We start from the raw sequence: 16,616 nt of genomic DNA, 5'->3' as shown, positions 1-16,616 counted from the left end.
GAAGGATTTTATGGACATTTCTGGTGTGTTCACCTTTTGATTTATTTGATTTAAACATGATGTGGTTTAGATAATCTACATGGACGGTTGGCTTGTTTACAACTTGTCTGATCATATTACTGCTTGTGTTTCTCGCTTTATCGGACTTTGTTGTAGCAAATCACCAGGTTCCAGGATTTCAGCAATTACTTTGGTGACTACAGGGCTGTCATAACGGATAGAAATGACGGTAAGAGAAAAGTTGTAATAAACCATAATTATCCTTTTAACTGATTATGACCACGGTTTGCATTACTTCAAATCACAAACTGCAATAACACAAGGAACAATAATAGCTTTAGGAATTGCCCGTCGTGTGTGGACGCTCAGATGTACAGCAAGGGAAAGGGGAGATTTCGTGGACCCTTTAGGAGGGGCCATAGTAGCAGCAGACCAGAGCAGACCTTGTAAACTTAACCATTCCACAGAAGGATTTCCTCGATCAGGGCAGTAAATCTCCATGCTTGGCACATGCCTGAACAATCCATTAACAATAATAAAGCCTGAGCGGCTGGGAGATAGACCCTTAAAGGGGAAGGTCAGCCTGATATTACAGCTTTAAGGGTTTCCTATTACGGCTCAACTTCAATATAACCACTCACCTTGTCTTTAATGGCCGCTGGCTATGCATTGTCTGAGCATATATGGAGATTCTAAATCCAGTCTCTTTCAGATATTACTGGACGGTGGAGAGCGATTTATGGTCTGGTTCTGTGCCAGTTGAAGGTGTGAGCATTGTTAATAAAATTGCCCCAAGGATGAAGGAGATCTCCATGGTATCGCCCTGTCTGGCCTGCACATCCTGCTGGGACGCACGGAAGGCTTCAAGCGCTGTAGCACCTGGCCCCAAAAATACTTAGGCAGCATTTTTTTTCCTTCATCCTGGCCTTTCGCTCTGACTTTTTCTTTCATATCCTTACTCTCATTCCACCTCACTTTTTTTTTTTTGCTGCCACCTCTTGTCACCCATACTCCGTTAGAGACTTGCTCTGTTCATAACATTTTGAATTCTTTCTCTCCTTGTGTTTCAAACTGTCGGAGCAGGGATGGCACTTTGGATGCTGAATAAAAGACAATGTGGTACTATCTTGTCTCTACATCTGTCTCCATTCTTTCTTTCACCCCTTTTTCTCTGCCTGTTCTGTCCTTGGCCAGCTTGTTCCACTGTCTAGGGTGACTGCAGAAAAGAGAGATAGGAAGGAGAGAGGACAGAGCAACAGAGAGCAGGAGCTAGAGAGGAAAGAGGGGAGAGTGCAAGCTCTTAAGTAGATTGCAAAGAACAGCACAGAGGCATGAGTGTGAATATTAAGCGGGCTTTCTCCTGCCCGAAAAGTTCCGGCCTGCAGCAGCACCACCACCAGGGAGGGAGAGAGATGGTGACAGAGAGAGAGAGAGAAGCGGAGGGGGGGGGGACCTATAGAACCGTCAGCTATCCAACCATAGGTTGGGCACATAGCTTCAGGTGTCAGAAACAACGGTGTACACAATCTATCAAGCTGTCCCGCAAATCTGAGATGAGAAATTACCATAATTGAATTAGAAAGGAGGTTTCTCGTTGCAAAAGAGATGATTTTCCGAGAAAGAAAGGAAAGGGGTGACGCAAGAGTAATGTAAAGCAAAGGAAAGGAGGACTCACCTGGAATGCCTGGTGGGGTTTTCAGGTATTTTCCATTGAAATGCTGTATCACTACTTCACATTTCTCTGTGGACTCCATCCTGCAACAAAGTGATACATAGTTTAATTTAAAAACATATGTAGCAAAGGTTGAGACAAACCCATTATATAGTCATAAAAAAATGATTTTTTCAATTAAATATACTTAACCTCTACACTAAATTATGACACAAAGGGAGAGTGCTTGTAGTAAAATTTACTGACTTGCTTTACGGTAGAAATGAAGGATTCTTTGTGGCACAAAAACAGAATGACAGCCACAGGTAACAATACATCTGGCACAAGATATAGCTCATCTAGACCACAGTACCACTTTTAAGAAAAAATATATCAAGGTGAGTTTCAGCCCAAAGAGAGCAGCGCTGCAGTCATTATTATTATTATTTTTTAAACAACTCAACATCAGTTGCTTCCCTTTTTCGCTGCAACCCTGGAACACATGGAGCATGAGAAAAATACTGCCGCCGATGACACATTTACTACAGTAAGGAGTCAGTCACTAAACTTTGTCCTGCTGGCTGGTTATCATCATTCTGTTCATTCTAAAAAGTCCAATGAGACTATCCAGATGCTGTCTGTCTATCTGCTGGGGAATGTCATTGTCTGCATGAGTCAGAAGTTCATCACGAAATTCAGCGTTTGCGAGGAAAGAGTTGTCACGCAGCCATTCTCCCTGCTTGATAGAAAAGAAAAATGATAGAAATACAGAGAGAGGAGGTTAAATGAATGCAGCGATGCAGAAGTAAAATCAGAAGAAGGGGTAGAAGAACGTAATGGGAAGGTAGAAATAACAGATTTCCAGAGAGGGAGGGAAGCCGACCGACTCCAACCGCTGGCTCACACGCTGATTATAGGCCAAGCAGCTGACCAGGAGGTGGGCTCTGATCTCTCACATCATCTCCATCCACACATCACATCAAAACATGTACACAAGTATATCAAACACATTTAAAATGAACAGAATGTTGGCACGTGCGCCATCTTTCATCCTTCTTGTGAAGAGAAATGCAATCTTAGAAGGGGATTTGAGCAAGGCACACGATCTGCCAGCGTGAGTCCAACTCATAACCTTTAACCTTAGACATTTTAAAAACACGCACACACACACACACACACACACACACACACACACACCTGTCTTAATCTAATAAAGGCACAGTTTCAGACTCTGCGAATATGATTATATGCACTTGGGTTTTTGTATGTTTTACAAAAAAGATATAATGTAGTAATCAGGGAGCTTTAGAGGTGCTGGTGGGTGAACTTTTCTAATTATGATAGCTGTTTTCCCCTGTTTTCAGTCTATGCTAAGCCAGGCTTTGTGTTTCCTGGCTGTAGCTTCATATTTAAGAAATGAGAGTGATATTGATCTTCTTTGTTAACTCTCTGCAAAAAAGTTAATAGATGTATTTCTCAAAATTTGGACCTATTCTTCAAACCTAAAAATATGCACCTCACATAGCCCAGCTATGTACACTGTCTCCATCATTAACGTGCTTCCCTGTATGAGCTCTAACTCCTCAGTTTCTTTACCTCACCTTTATATGGTAACCGTGAATGTAAGGCTGATGTACCACTAGTTATTTACATTAGAAATACTTAAATTCCTAATGAATTTGAAAAAGAGTCCTTACAACTGACCATATTTTGAGTTTTAATTCTTGCAGGGTCATTTGGATCATAAAATCAAATAAATCATGGTGCAGCCTATGCTGACTATGATTTTTTTCCCCTCTATGCATTATAAAATTTCAATACATCAAACAGTTCAATTGTGTAACTTTACAATAACATATCAACAAACACGTATCCTTTGCATTTTTTTGCACACAGTGTACGTATGTTTTTTTTAGATTCTTTAACATATACATACAAAGAGCTCATTTTAAAATGAGACAGTTTTTTTAAATGCACGCTTGAGTGATTCCTATGCCTTTACGGTAATATGCTCTTGGAATATGCAGAATTCATTGCTTTCCAGATTTTTAAGCTTCATTCGCTCTTACCTCCTAGAATACTCCTATCATCCTGTCAGCCTCTCACTTCTCTGTCCTCTGTCTCTCATCCTTCTCCTATCTCTACCTTCATCCTTCTTCTTCTTCTTTTTTTTTTTACCATAGCTTCTTTATCGCTCTCTCTGTCCCATCTATCTTACTCCTGGCCCGTCTGCACCTCTTCTTTTTGACATCTCTCTCATCCCTCCCCGTCTTTCAACCTTGGTCATTTCCTCCATCTTTCACCGTTACCCTCACTCTCTCCCGCCCCATCTCTCTCACTTTCCGTGCCCTCTTTTCCTTCCCTCTCTGTCTATCCTTTTGTTTCTCCATTACACCCTGTCCACATAAACATCTTTCTCCCTTTTCCTCTCCCTACTTCTCTTTTTAGAATATGTAATCTTTCACACTTTCTGGCATCATCCATCTCTTACTGGCCCTGTATGCACCCTTTTCCCCCATCTCTCTTTCTTTTTCCTCTGTCCCCTGTTACAGGGCTGGCTGATACTAACTAGCCAGTGTGACCTTAAACACACTACTAGCACTCAGCAACCAGAATTTAGATCAGTAAAAACACCGTCATTTAGCTGATTCAAAGAGTATGGGCATATGCAGTACGGGCTGGGTATTTTTAGGTTGGACAAAAGAAACCAACCTCTCAAATGTTAAACGTCTGAACACAAGCAGCTGTACATGAAATGCTCCTAAATAAAACAGTCTAAAAATGGTAATATATGATTTAAATCAGTCACTGTTTGAACAAAGAACAAGTCAAGAGTGCAAAAAGAGTACAGGCACAAGAAGGCTTTCTATAGCAGCTCTCAGTACCTGACAGAATTCAATACTCACTGCAAAGGACACATTTTAGTCAATACCAATAAAAGCATTCAGGTTTGATATCCAGCTTTATATTATATAAAACTGCTGAATTTATTATACAGCAAAATGAATTTTTCCCCTTATTTCTCACTTAATTTGAGTGTTTTCAGTAAATTATTTATTTTATTCCATGTATTGTACAGTATGTCATATCTTGCTGCGAATGTATTAATTTACTTTATTTCAATCACGCCAATAAAGCTTCATTGAATAGAAATAGATATAGAGTACAGTGTGTTTATATGTACGTATAATCTTTATGCACGCATTCATAATATGCTCTAATCCATGTTCACACACACATGACTGCACTTCAACTGAGTCACACAAACATGCAAATAACCCTTCCATAATGCTTTCACTTTAGGAAGCAGCTCAGTGACACAGAGAGGATCTGCATGAAGCACAGCCAACCTCTCTATCACTTTTGCCCTCTTTCAGTCAAGCCTAACAACCCTGTGCATAGCGCACACTCCACTTAGTACTTGCAAAATAATGATTTGTGTGTTTTTTCGTACTGCATTATCTGAACAAAAGAGGTTCTCAGATTATTTTTTGGGATGTTTTCGCTGCCCGTCTTTAATGGGGCTGAAAATCAGGCTGAACGCATCACCCTTCACCAGAGCTTCTCAGACTAGATGTGTCGATGCTTAGCTTCTCTCACTATTACCCTGCGCTCTTCATCCTCCTCCCCCTTGGCCATTCATTGTGTGCCACCTCCTCGACGCTGTCACCCCTTACTCCCTCCTTTACTCTTTTTCTACTCTATGGCAGGTAGGTAGACAGAAAACAGGTTGGCAGATACGGAGTAAATAAGGCATGCAGGCTGTTAGGCAGTCACTGAGAAACAACCTGCTCAGCCAGACTGTCTGTTGGTCAGTCAGACTTTTGGTGGAGCCAGGCACTCATTGAACCAGCCAGGTAGCAGGTAGGCTGTAAGGCATTGTAGCTTTTCTCTGTGTTCTCTGTGTGCTGCTGGTTAATGGCATCAGGTGGTGCTGTCTGCAGTGATTAGTGCTGGGGCTAGAGTAATGGACTCTGATATCAGTAATGGATCGGCCCACAAACACTTAGCTCAGTTTACTCTCTCTAATGCCCCTCATGGCCCAACCCTCAGCAGCTGTCTGTCTGTCTCTTGACACAGCCAATACAAGCTCTACAATTTATAAAACACACTTTATCCTCTGAGTCTCTGTCTGGCTTCTTTTTCTGACCTGTACTTATTAATTACCGCCATTGTCTTTTATGTCTTGATCCATACATAAACAATACCACCTTCTGTACATCTTTCACTTTTTCTGTTTTCTCCTTTTCTAACGAAAACACAACTCACGCACTTCTCACATTTTCTCCCACACACCCACACTCACTCATTTCACTTTTGATTCCTCAACCTTTCTCCGTCGTATACTGCCTTCTCCTTCCCATCAACTTCTTTTCCTCTTTATAATAACCTCAATGGTTAGTTCTTTTCCTGGCTGTTGTTTCACACTCCTGTCCCTCTCTCTCCTGCCATCTCACTCTCCCTTCCCATCATGTCTCTTCCTCCTCCCACTGAGGGCTACTTGAACAGGTGGCCTATGGCAGGTTGCTGCTGTGCTCTGCTTGTTGGTCTGCAGGAGGCTGCCTAGCTGTCTTTTTTACGTGTTAGAGTCTGCTTTCGAATGTGTGTGTTGGTATATGTGCACTCATTCATGCATGTGTGCTTATGCACCGGTTTGCAGGCATGTGTAGAAGTCTATCTGTGCATATGCTCATGTTTGTGCATTAGTGCTTGTTCATGTGTGTGTGTGTGCTTGTGCTTGTTTGTCCTGCTGTAACCCTTGGTAATAGAGCAGGGAATAGGAGAGGAGTTCAGCAGGAGCAGGTGATTAAGAAAAATCCCTGCAAGATGGCAGTTCTGTGGCTGTCAGTGGCCTCCTCTGGGTAAACAAGGGAGGAATGTGTGGAGAGGAATGAGAGCCTGTTGGCTGCTGCCGAGGACAAGGACAGAGTGGTTTATGACTTTGGGGGATTAACATGCAGAAGTGGAAACTTTTCTTAGTAGAAAAAGAAATAAACTGTTCACTGATAGGCCTGGTGGCGGAAATACAGCAGCCGTGGCTATACTGTAAGGACAAGGGGGTAATTGCTGGTATCCATGAGTCTGTGTGAATGCACAAGCACAAGCTTCCATTAACGGGCATGTATACACACACACACAAGCACACACACTCTCATGCACAGGCATAAACAAAGACAAACTCATCCAATGACAGATGCACTGTAAAACACGCTCAGAAAAGAAACAAATCACCTTTAAAAGTTTCCATGTCACATTAGTATCATTATCATTGTGTACCTGGCAAAACCAACTCCTCTGCTGACCCCATTGGCATCCCTCAGTATCCTCGTGGAGATGACATGACCCAGAGGCTTCAGCATGTTCTCCAACTCCTGCTCATCCATAGAAACCGGCAGGTTGGAGATGTACAGGTTGGTGGGATCTTGCTCTTGTTGCTGAAGGGCCAGGAATTTGAAGAGCAGAGGGGAGGAAGAGGAGAAAGAAGAAGAAAAGATGGTATGAGAAATAATGTATCATCATCACTCACAGGAAGTGTGAAATGTGCATCAGCTTTGTGTCATGAGCCATCGCATCACTCACAGGCTGGCTCTACGTCTGCGTGAAAGAATGAGTGTGTAGGCTACATTATGGATTTGTCCGAGTGGAAAACATTATGACAGTGCAAGTCTCAACATCCTGCATGCTGTTTATATTCAAAATAGCTTGTATGGAGTCTTCTGGGTGCCTTTCTTCTACACCAGATTTCAAGTGTTAAGATTAAGGATCAAGAGAAAGAAGGGATAAAGAGAAAGAAGGAGGGCCCAGTGCGCTGGACAGTAGAACAGCTGGAAACAGCAGCCCGGTCCCACCAGTTAATCAGTCACTGACCATGTACGTCACCCATCTATCCATCCTTCTATCCTTCAAGTCAGTCGGTCTCTGAATTAAGCATGAAATTACATTATGTCAGCCTTATCTTTAATTATGTATCTTTATGATGCTATATACAAATTAGCATATTCTTACATATCAAATTACATTCCACCCATGCTCCAACCCAGGTAGTAAGTAAACTATTCAAACAGTAAGCCAGCCAGATTCTGTTCTGCTACAAGCTCTCATTCATCACATCTCCTTTCCAGACCCAACATCCACATCCCCAAAAATTCATCCAAACAGCAGCCAGGACAATCATGAGTTAAAGTTATCAAGAGCAAAAGCAACATTACAGAAAGCCATTGATGCTGTGGTTGGTGCCCAGTGTAAAGCGATGAGCGAATGAACGCTGCACCATTTTGAAAAGATTTAAATCCACTTCAGCTCACAGATGACGGATGGTAGAAACTGCACTGGGTGTCCCCTGGCACCCTCAGTGTAAGATGTTAACTTGTACTAATCTAGTACCTCCTATTTCAAACTCAGGGTCAGTTGATTTTCAAGTCAGTCCCCTGAATGATGATGATAATTAAACTGATAATTGTGAACTGATCTTTTGGGGCTGCCACTTTAAACTGAACTTTTTACATGGAATGCATTGAATCAAAAGTGAATTTCCTTCTCACCCTTCCTAGTAAAAGGCAATAATCTTTGTGATGGTTGGGATCTGTATCTAATAATAAAGAAGGCTATTGAATCTAAACTGAGTAACAGTAGCAATTTAGCAAGACATATACAGTATCTATAAAAAATATGGAATTATATTCATGTGAAAGAAAAACGTCGGTTCCAATTCGGCACATAACTAAAATGTCATATAGATGTTTTTCCTTTTCTAAACCACAAGCAACTTTTAACTTGTCAATAGCACCACTTTATGCTGAAATCAGCTGTTTTGGCCTTAAATAAATAGCTAAAAAAAGATAAGTTTCAGTGATCTACAGTATTTCACACACATATATGCATTACTGACTTCAAAAGTCTTTCTTCTTCTCAGTCTGGGAGAGGTTGTGGAGATACTACAGTTTCAGGTAAACAATGTCTTTGAGAATCTTTACAGTCTTTACAGGCTCTCTGTGCTTCGCCACAGGCAACACTGTCTCACTCTGTCTTGTGTTTTGCTTTCTGCTTGACAGCAGAGGAAGAGGTTAAGGAGGAGAGGAAGTGCCTCCACCGGCGTCCTGCCTCCGTCTCCCCATCTGTCAGAGGAAAAGACTGGTCCCTCCTCTGATTAATTAGCCGTCTATCTGACAGGACATGTTTGATCTGATTAAAGCCTTTGGGAGAAAGCCGGTGCCCGATGCGAAAGCAGGAAAACTGCAGCTATTTCTCCTTTAAGCAGGAACCCAATTGCCTAACTTCAGAGCAAACTAAACCCTTCCATCTTCTGTAGGTTTGTCACATTCACGTGCTTTAGAGCGACCGAGATAGAGCTCACAAAAGTTTGTATAACACAGGATTTGGCAGTGAATGAGGCTTAATTAAATCTGCCCGTAAAAATCTACTGTACACATGTCACTTTCCCGCTAAGTCCCTTTGGTGCGTATAGCCGTGCAGCTGTGCTTTCCTTTGAGTTTCACTGGTTGTGTGAGGCAATGTTTTTAAGGATTATGTCAAATAGGCTTCATATTCCAGTGCAGACAGGAGGTCTGGATCAAAGAGTTAACTGACTGACTCACTCACTGGGCTAAGTTAATCACACGAGACTTATGTGTTTGTGCGTGTGTGTATGTGCGCACGTGCGTGTGCACACGCTAGAATGAAGGCACTTTCTCCCATATGCATGTGACAGTACACGTGGTGAAAAAGTATGACAGAACGTGATTTGAGCGAGTGAGTAATTTGTGTGCGTGGGCTAATAGTAGAGAGCTCCTCTTGCAGGGGGGATTATCATAGGGAGGCCTTGTCTACGCACGGCCGCCTCGCTAAGTTTTCTCTTTGATGACGTTCTGCATCACAAAGCCCTAAATACCCAGATGAGAAGGTTATGTGGAGGAGCGGAAATGGGAGCATTTTGACGGGAGGTGAGATGGGCTGGCCCATTCCACGAGGAGATTTAATTTCCTTTAATGTCAGCCTTCGCACACGCTCTGTTGTCAGGCTATGAACGAAACTGTAATTGAGGTGTGTGTACCTGTGTGTACCTGTGTATAAATCCTATCCTAGAGTAATTATGCATGTGTGTCAAATATATATACTGTAATGCTGTGCCTATGTATATATCTTTTTTGCTTTTATGTGCGTATGTCTCCCCGAAGCGTAAGCAAGCCTGCTTCTTGTGTGTGTGTGATGGCAGTTGTGTCCGTCCCCTCGCCATTGACCAGTGTTGTAGAAGGTTAATGGAAAGGCTCCAGGCTGCGCTGGGCCTTTGATGAGCATAATTCCTTCACCTTGCCATCAGGAGGACAGGAGGAATCCAACTGTGTGTGTGACAGGAGGGGAGGGGAGGCGACCGACGTGTCATTTCCCGCTGACGGATGGCCCCCTTGCTAGAGCTGACAGCCCTGTAGCAGTTATTTAATTTCAACACCCTGCTCTGTTTACCTCAGTGTGATTTCTGAAAACATTACCATGCTACTGGGGAGGGGGAATATTAGTTGACAGAAAAAAAAGAAGGCGAGGATCTTGGTTAAGCAAAAAAAAATAAAAAATATAAAAGTGAAGAAGAGAAAATAGGAGTTATAGATCAAAGAGCAAAAGGTGAAAGAGTGAAAAGGTAAGAAAGACACAGCTGGAGAGAAAGACAGAGACGGAGGCAGCCGACATGACAGGCAGATATAACACATTAAAGGAAGCCCTTCTGACAACGCTTGAGGGAAAAGAGACGTCAGCTATTAGAAGTCTCACATTCCGCCTATAGGGCTCTCTGGGCTGTATCCATTTAACTGATAAAAGTTAGACAGATAGATATGTGTCTTGACTTGGGGCACTGCATCTAACGCCGTGTTGAGGCTCGGAATTGCCCTCACTAACACTCACTCTTTTCGCTTACTATAGCTCCCTGATTCCTTTACCTCATTCTGTCTTTTTCTCCCCTCTTCATACCACTGACCTCTCCGTAGCCTCTTTCTCTAACTCTTCTTTTAATTTCTTACTCACCTCAGCACCCTCCCAATTTCTCTCTTCCATTCACCCTAGTACTTCCCTTTCTTCATCAGTACATTCCTGCTTGCCCTTCCTTCCCACCACAATTGCCATTTCCTATCTCCTCCACCCTTCATCCTTGCTTCTTTCTCCTCTCCTCTCCCTCTCTATCCATTCAGCTTGCTCAAGAGATTAGAGCCATATGTGTAATTGGCTCTACAGGGCTTCGTGGCTGCTCCTTTAAGCACTAATACACACTCGACAAGGGTGTGTGTGTTTGTGTATGAGTGTGTATGTGGTTGCCGATCCTTGGTACAACACCACACTATTCACTTCCCTCAGGTATGCCACTTTGGCCTGTTGTGTTCCTAACCAGCAGCCTGAAAGAGCACAATTAAAGACAGAGACAATGGGGTTCCATGTTGTCAGGTTGGAGAAAACTGCAAGGAAGCAGTAGATGCTGTGTTGCTACTGCTGCTGCGAGGATGTGTTGCTGACAAGTTTGCAGATGCCAGAGGCAGCGTTCCTGTGCTCCTGTATGTAGGTTGAGGATCTGCACTCAGATGTTGCGGTGGGAGCCTGAGTCTGCAGAAAGCATTCAAAAGACAAGCAGGCCAACCAAGTGGAAGGGAGTAGTAGGGGGATGCGGGATTGGGAGGTTGGAGAGGGGAGAAGCATATGAGCACATCAACTCACTTCAAAAGCTTGAGTTTAATTTGTGAGGAGCCAAAGAATTCTGAGGAAAAAAAAAAGGTAGAACTACAAAGGAGCTATCATTCTGTTTCCTTAACTCTCCCACATTCTGTCTATTATCACGCCCCTCTGTAACACTCGACTTCAAACCCTATCCACATCCAAGACTTTACATTGCAGTCTCTCCCCCTCACAGCCTGTCTCTGTCCACTGCAGCCACTTACAGCTGATACACACCATATAGCTGTCAGTAGAGTCAAGCTGCAGGGGCCTCGAAACTACAAGTGTACACAAGGTTTCGTGGTCAGGGTCAGAGTTTGGTGGGAAAATTAGATTTTGTAAGTTGCTGTGCATTAAACAAATAGCAGCTTATTTATCTATCCGGCATTAGTACAAAACCATTTTTCGCCACAGATTCAAAGTGTGTTTTCTGAAATGGCTACATTGCATTCATTAGAGTCAGGTTCTGCAGACAGATGGTGAAACTTTGTAGACTTGAATTCTCTCTCTCAGTCTGATGCACATCTTTACAAACACGCTGAACATACAAACGCACATTATAATCCGACCAAATGCACAAACGTCTCCGACCTAGACATGCTCAATCACGGCACAGCATGTTACATAGCAAAAGACAGACAACGAGAGTGCAAGCCGGTAATGCGTGAGGTCCCTTCTGCTGCTCACTGGGGGGGTGGGGGTGGGGGGTTGGGGTGATGAAATCTACATTCCTGATTCAAACCTTCTGTTGGAAACAAAAGGCGTGGGGCAAAGGATCTGTGCCATCACCCAGGGCAGCCATTTTCAGTCCAATTACCATATTACATCCGAACAAACAGCCTGAAACACCTGTCACTTAACCATGGATTTAATAGTGCAGCAATAAACGGGTGTTGGCAGGGGTTTAGGATAAAGACTGCAAGAAATACATTTGTCAATGCTTAAGACTCTGAATTAAACTTCATTTTTCTGTTATAGATATCATCTTTGCTCTAATTCATAGTTTGAATCACCTCAGTGGGGAATATTGCTAGAATCAATTTGGAATGTATACCTGTAGGTCTGAGAGGAAGCTCTAGTTTATGTTTCTAATAAAATGTTAAACAAAATAATAATAAAATTTTACACGCATCTCATTGATCCAGATGTACGTTAGCTCACTCTGAATGCTGGGGCTGGGGGGTTGGGGGTTGTAGTGCATTGGATGCATGTAAATTTGAATGGCAGCCTGACATGAACAATCTGTCAACAGTAGAAGAAGCAGATGCGGGCAGTGTTTCTGCCATCCTTCATTGCATCACCTCTTTTTCAAAATGTGGGAATGTTTTGTACCTCAGCCAAGTTTAGAAACTTCTTTTGCGATATTTTTGGATCTTTTAAAATGGGAACTGCGGGTGCACTGATCCAGCTTTTTGTCCACCGATTCAGTTACCTCAGCTCAGGGGAACTGCCTATGCTGTACCTTGTACTAAACAGATTCTAACGCTCTCCTTTTAAAGTTTAAAAGTTTAAAATCTGTAAAACCTGTATCTGTACTTCACTACACGGAAACCACTGGAATCATTTTTATATGAGGTAGCATGAGACCAGGTATGCTGTAGCACTTTACACTAAGCTAGTGGCCTGCTATGACAGAATTAATGTAACTAATAGAAGAAACATAGAATTTTAAAACATTAACACAGGAGCTGTACTTATTGTTGATCTGTCAGATTTGTGCATCTCTAATGAAAATATATAATGTACTGTATGTATTGTAATATATAGTTATCTCTAAGAAACCTAATACGATAAAAAATACAAGGATTACAGTCCTTTATACTGCACATACTGTACACATGTCCTTGCTCAAAAGAATTTCTCTCTATGTTTTAAAAAACATTAGTAGCTCCCCTCTGCTGTGTATTGACATAATATTGACACAGTCAGGCTGCTTTCCCTATCCGTCATTAGAATGCTCACATGATTGATCTGTCTTAGTAGCTGCAAGAGCAACAAGATCATCCACTTACCAACAAATGGTGGCTTAGAAAACGCCCAATAATTAACCTCTCAGTATCATTTATACGCCAAAAAGTAATTCAAAGTTTGTCATGGGGCACAAAGTTTTTTTTAAAATATGTTTTTCATAAGATACAAAAGATTAAAAAAAAGAGTATGAAGCACGGGAGCAAAAGATTAGAGGTTCACCTTGTTCATGCACTGTTCCATTTGGCTAGAATACAATGTTACCTGATTAAATAAAAATCTTACAAATTACCATACGTTGCTGCAGAGCACAGCTTAATACATCACATTATTCAGCTACAGAATTCTTCCCATGAGTGCAATCCAAGCCAATGACAACTAAGTTTGTCCTAGCAGCCCAGAGGCACTGAGGTGTTTAGTTTGGTTTTAAGATCTACACTCATTCACTCACATAATTTCACACACTGCTCCCGAACAGCACTGCACGTCAGACTTTTATTAAGTCTCACACACACACGCGCGCGCACAAGCATACACGTGATTGTTCGCACATAAACACGCACACGTCAATCTTTGTCCTATTACTGCTTCTGGAAAATGGCTTTCTATCTACTCCGTATTATGCTGATATGATAGATGCTGTGTAAGGAACAAAAGTGGGTGATACATTATTGAGTCTTTGAGTATCCTAACACAGTGGTGGGGCTTTGTTTAACTCACTCTCTAAGCTGGGCTTGCTCTCTGTAAGCGTAGCTGGTAAAATATTCATCCAGTATAAGGGAAGGCGTTGGCACAATACTGGCTTTTGCTATGTCCCTCCATGTGCCATTTAACTTTGCTGTTGCATTTAAATGCAAGCAAAGGTACAGGGAGAATCATGTACTATGCGTGGGACATTGAAGGTCAAACTATTGATTTAATCTTGATATGGTGTGATATCTGAAACACACTGAATGTCACTACCATAAAATATGCACTTAAATACCTTCAAACACTGAATAAGTTTAAGTGTAATGTTGGTGCTATTCTATATTTTTCTTATTGTCAACAAATACGACTAAAAGACCAAAAACAAGGTGTTACTTCGCCTGTCAATACTTCCCTACACTGCCCGTTGCTTCTACCTATCAAAGACATTAATCTTTAAAAAAAAAAGCAAATGTTATTCCAACGGGAGCAGACAGTGCATTAGTTAGGGACTGTTTTCAGCTGTGGATTAATACACATTTGGCGCTCTAGTGGGTTTTTACAGCACCAGGACGATGAATGTGGGACTGAGTAAAAATGAACTACAGGGTCCCTGTTAATTGTAACGAGGGGTGACTGATTTGATTTTAATAATTTTCGGACAAAAATTGACATATTTAAGAATAAGCTAGAAGAATAAGCTATATGGGACTTTGGCTACACAGGAAATACTTGTTAATAGGTGTAATTCATTTATGGTTTTGGTATTTTCAAAGGATTTGATTAGAAGAAAAATATAGAATATAACCAGCCGTATCTCTTAGCATCCAGGACATCTCACCCTCCACATCAAGTGTCATTTTCGATCTTTTTGTGATGGAGGGATCACACCTTTACTTTGCAAAACTGACATAACACCACTAAATGATATCTGCCATCAATGTCATGGCTCATACATTTTGATGCTGGGTTAATGTGAATTTAAATGGGTCGATATGGGCTTCACCCGCTTAATCACGACCCCCTGATTTGATTTTGTATCTCCCTCGGTGAGCTAATATTCCAGAGATTAAAATTTCATGTAGAGCTCATATCAAAAATCCATTATTAACATGGAAGACGGGCACATTGCCCTTCCTCTGTGCTCCAGAAAAAGGAGACAAAATTCATGCACACATAGTTTAAGTGAGGGGCACACATGCATGCAAAGATAGCCTACTGTTTTCAACACTCCCTGAGGACTTCAAGACAAATTCCTACTCCCTTTGAAAAAAAATTGAGGAATTTCCTCATAAGCTGTGGATATGTCCTCGGTCGTGCTCCCTCAGCTCAGGAGTAGACAACATTCACAAATGTCTTCCCGGTTTCATAATACATTTTCATCACCATAACCTTCGTATTTTTCCATTACGGTGTTTGCAACAACAGCTCATTGTGCCAGGGTAAATGCATTTTTTCTGTCTTATGCATCATTCATGATATCATTTCTGAGATTGAATTCCTCCTGGCCGACATCATGTGGAGGCGGAGAGAGCTGGTGATGGTTTTGGTTTTGGAGAATATAGGGAGGGAGTGGTGCTAAAAGGAAATGGTGGCGAGCTATTTGATTTGCACTATTGACCAACATGAGGACCTCTGTGGGATGATGCAGGAAACCTACTGTATCTGTAAATTATGGATGACTTTCACTCAGTACAAGAGCTCTACCTCTTTTCTCTCCAGCCTCTTTTGTCTGTGTGTCTGTTAACATCGGAGACCTTTGCACATTTTTGGTTTTCAACCTCTCTTTCTCAAATCACTATTAAAGTACTTTTCCTCTTTCTATGTAGTCTATATAGTTGAGAACATTTGATCATATACTTTGTGCAGCGATGAGACAGAATACTAAACTAGAACATATGACATTCTGTAACTGTTGTACAGGCCAATGTGCCAAAATGAGGCTTTGATATTTGGTGGAGTAGACTTCCTCCAGTTACCCAAGAAACATAATTTAAGTCCATGGAGAGGACTCTAACACTGTGGTAGCATTCAGCATGTTTTGTTTCATGGTTACCCTTATGGGAATGCATGCTTTAAAAAGAACAATATGTTGGGCTGTTTTTGTTTGGGCTCACTGATTTCATCAGGGGGTGATATGCACAAACTTTTATACACAGTTTGACTTCCCTCTGGTGAATATGCGTTGATTTTCTATGAAGATTGTCCACTTCACACCTAGCAACGCCATTCATGTTAGGTTAAGCCTTTCCAGTCAGCTATGTGGAGGAGAGGCAATTTTGAGTCTTGAACAATAAAGTGAGTACCTAATTCAACTACTCATAATAATCCCACAAACAAAAGGCCTGAGCATTTGAACAAAGAGAGCTATGGTTTTGTTTTTGTTTCTTAACTGAGAATTGTGAAATTCAAAATGGTAGACCACTGACTACTGGTCTATGTTGTTATAGTCAAGGGTAAGACCTATGAAGTGCAAAAATTTCTCACTCTTCAACATATGTGCTCAGTGGTTCCAAACCAGGGGTACGTGTACGCAAACGGGATATCTTATTTAATCACAATAACTAACATCAACAGCTGTTGGATCACTATGTCTTGCATGGATTTACATGTGTCA

The 16,616-nt window shown here is 41.7% G+C and overlaps 1 protein-coding gene across 10 annotated transcripts in view; it reads right to left on the bottom strand.

The window, feature by feature from the left end:
* rbms3 (RNA binding motif, single stranded interacting protein) overlaps positions 1 to 16,616 on the bottom strand; it is a 271,775-nt gene that overhangs the window by 61,413 nt on the left and 193,746 nt on the right. For all 10 annotated transcript variants that reach the window (XM_040121928.1, XM_040121926.1, XM_040121936.1 and 7 more), the window contains 2 exons: positions 6,929 to 7,086; positions 1,676 to 1,755 (listed from right to left, as the gene is read on the bottom strand). In XM_040121928.1, the coding sequence (XP_039977862.1) occupies positions 1,676 to 1,755; positions 6,929 to 7,086 (238 nt within the window). The remainder of the gene's footprint in view (positions 1 to 1,675; positions 1,756 to 6,928; positions 7,087 to 16,616) is intronic.

This window comes from Xiphias gladius, chromosome 24, assembly GCF_016859285.1.
Source record: "Xiphias gladius isolate SHS-SW01 ecotype Sanya breed wild chromosome 24, ASM1685928v1, whole genome shotgun sequence".
In the NCBI taxonomy this organism is placed as follows: domain Eukaryota; kingdom Metazoa; phylum Chordata; class Actinopteri; order Istiophoriformes; family Xiphiidae; genus Xiphias; species Xiphias gladius.
Note: the sequence above shows the minus strand (reverse complement) of the source record. Positions and strands in the feature narration are given on the sequence as shown.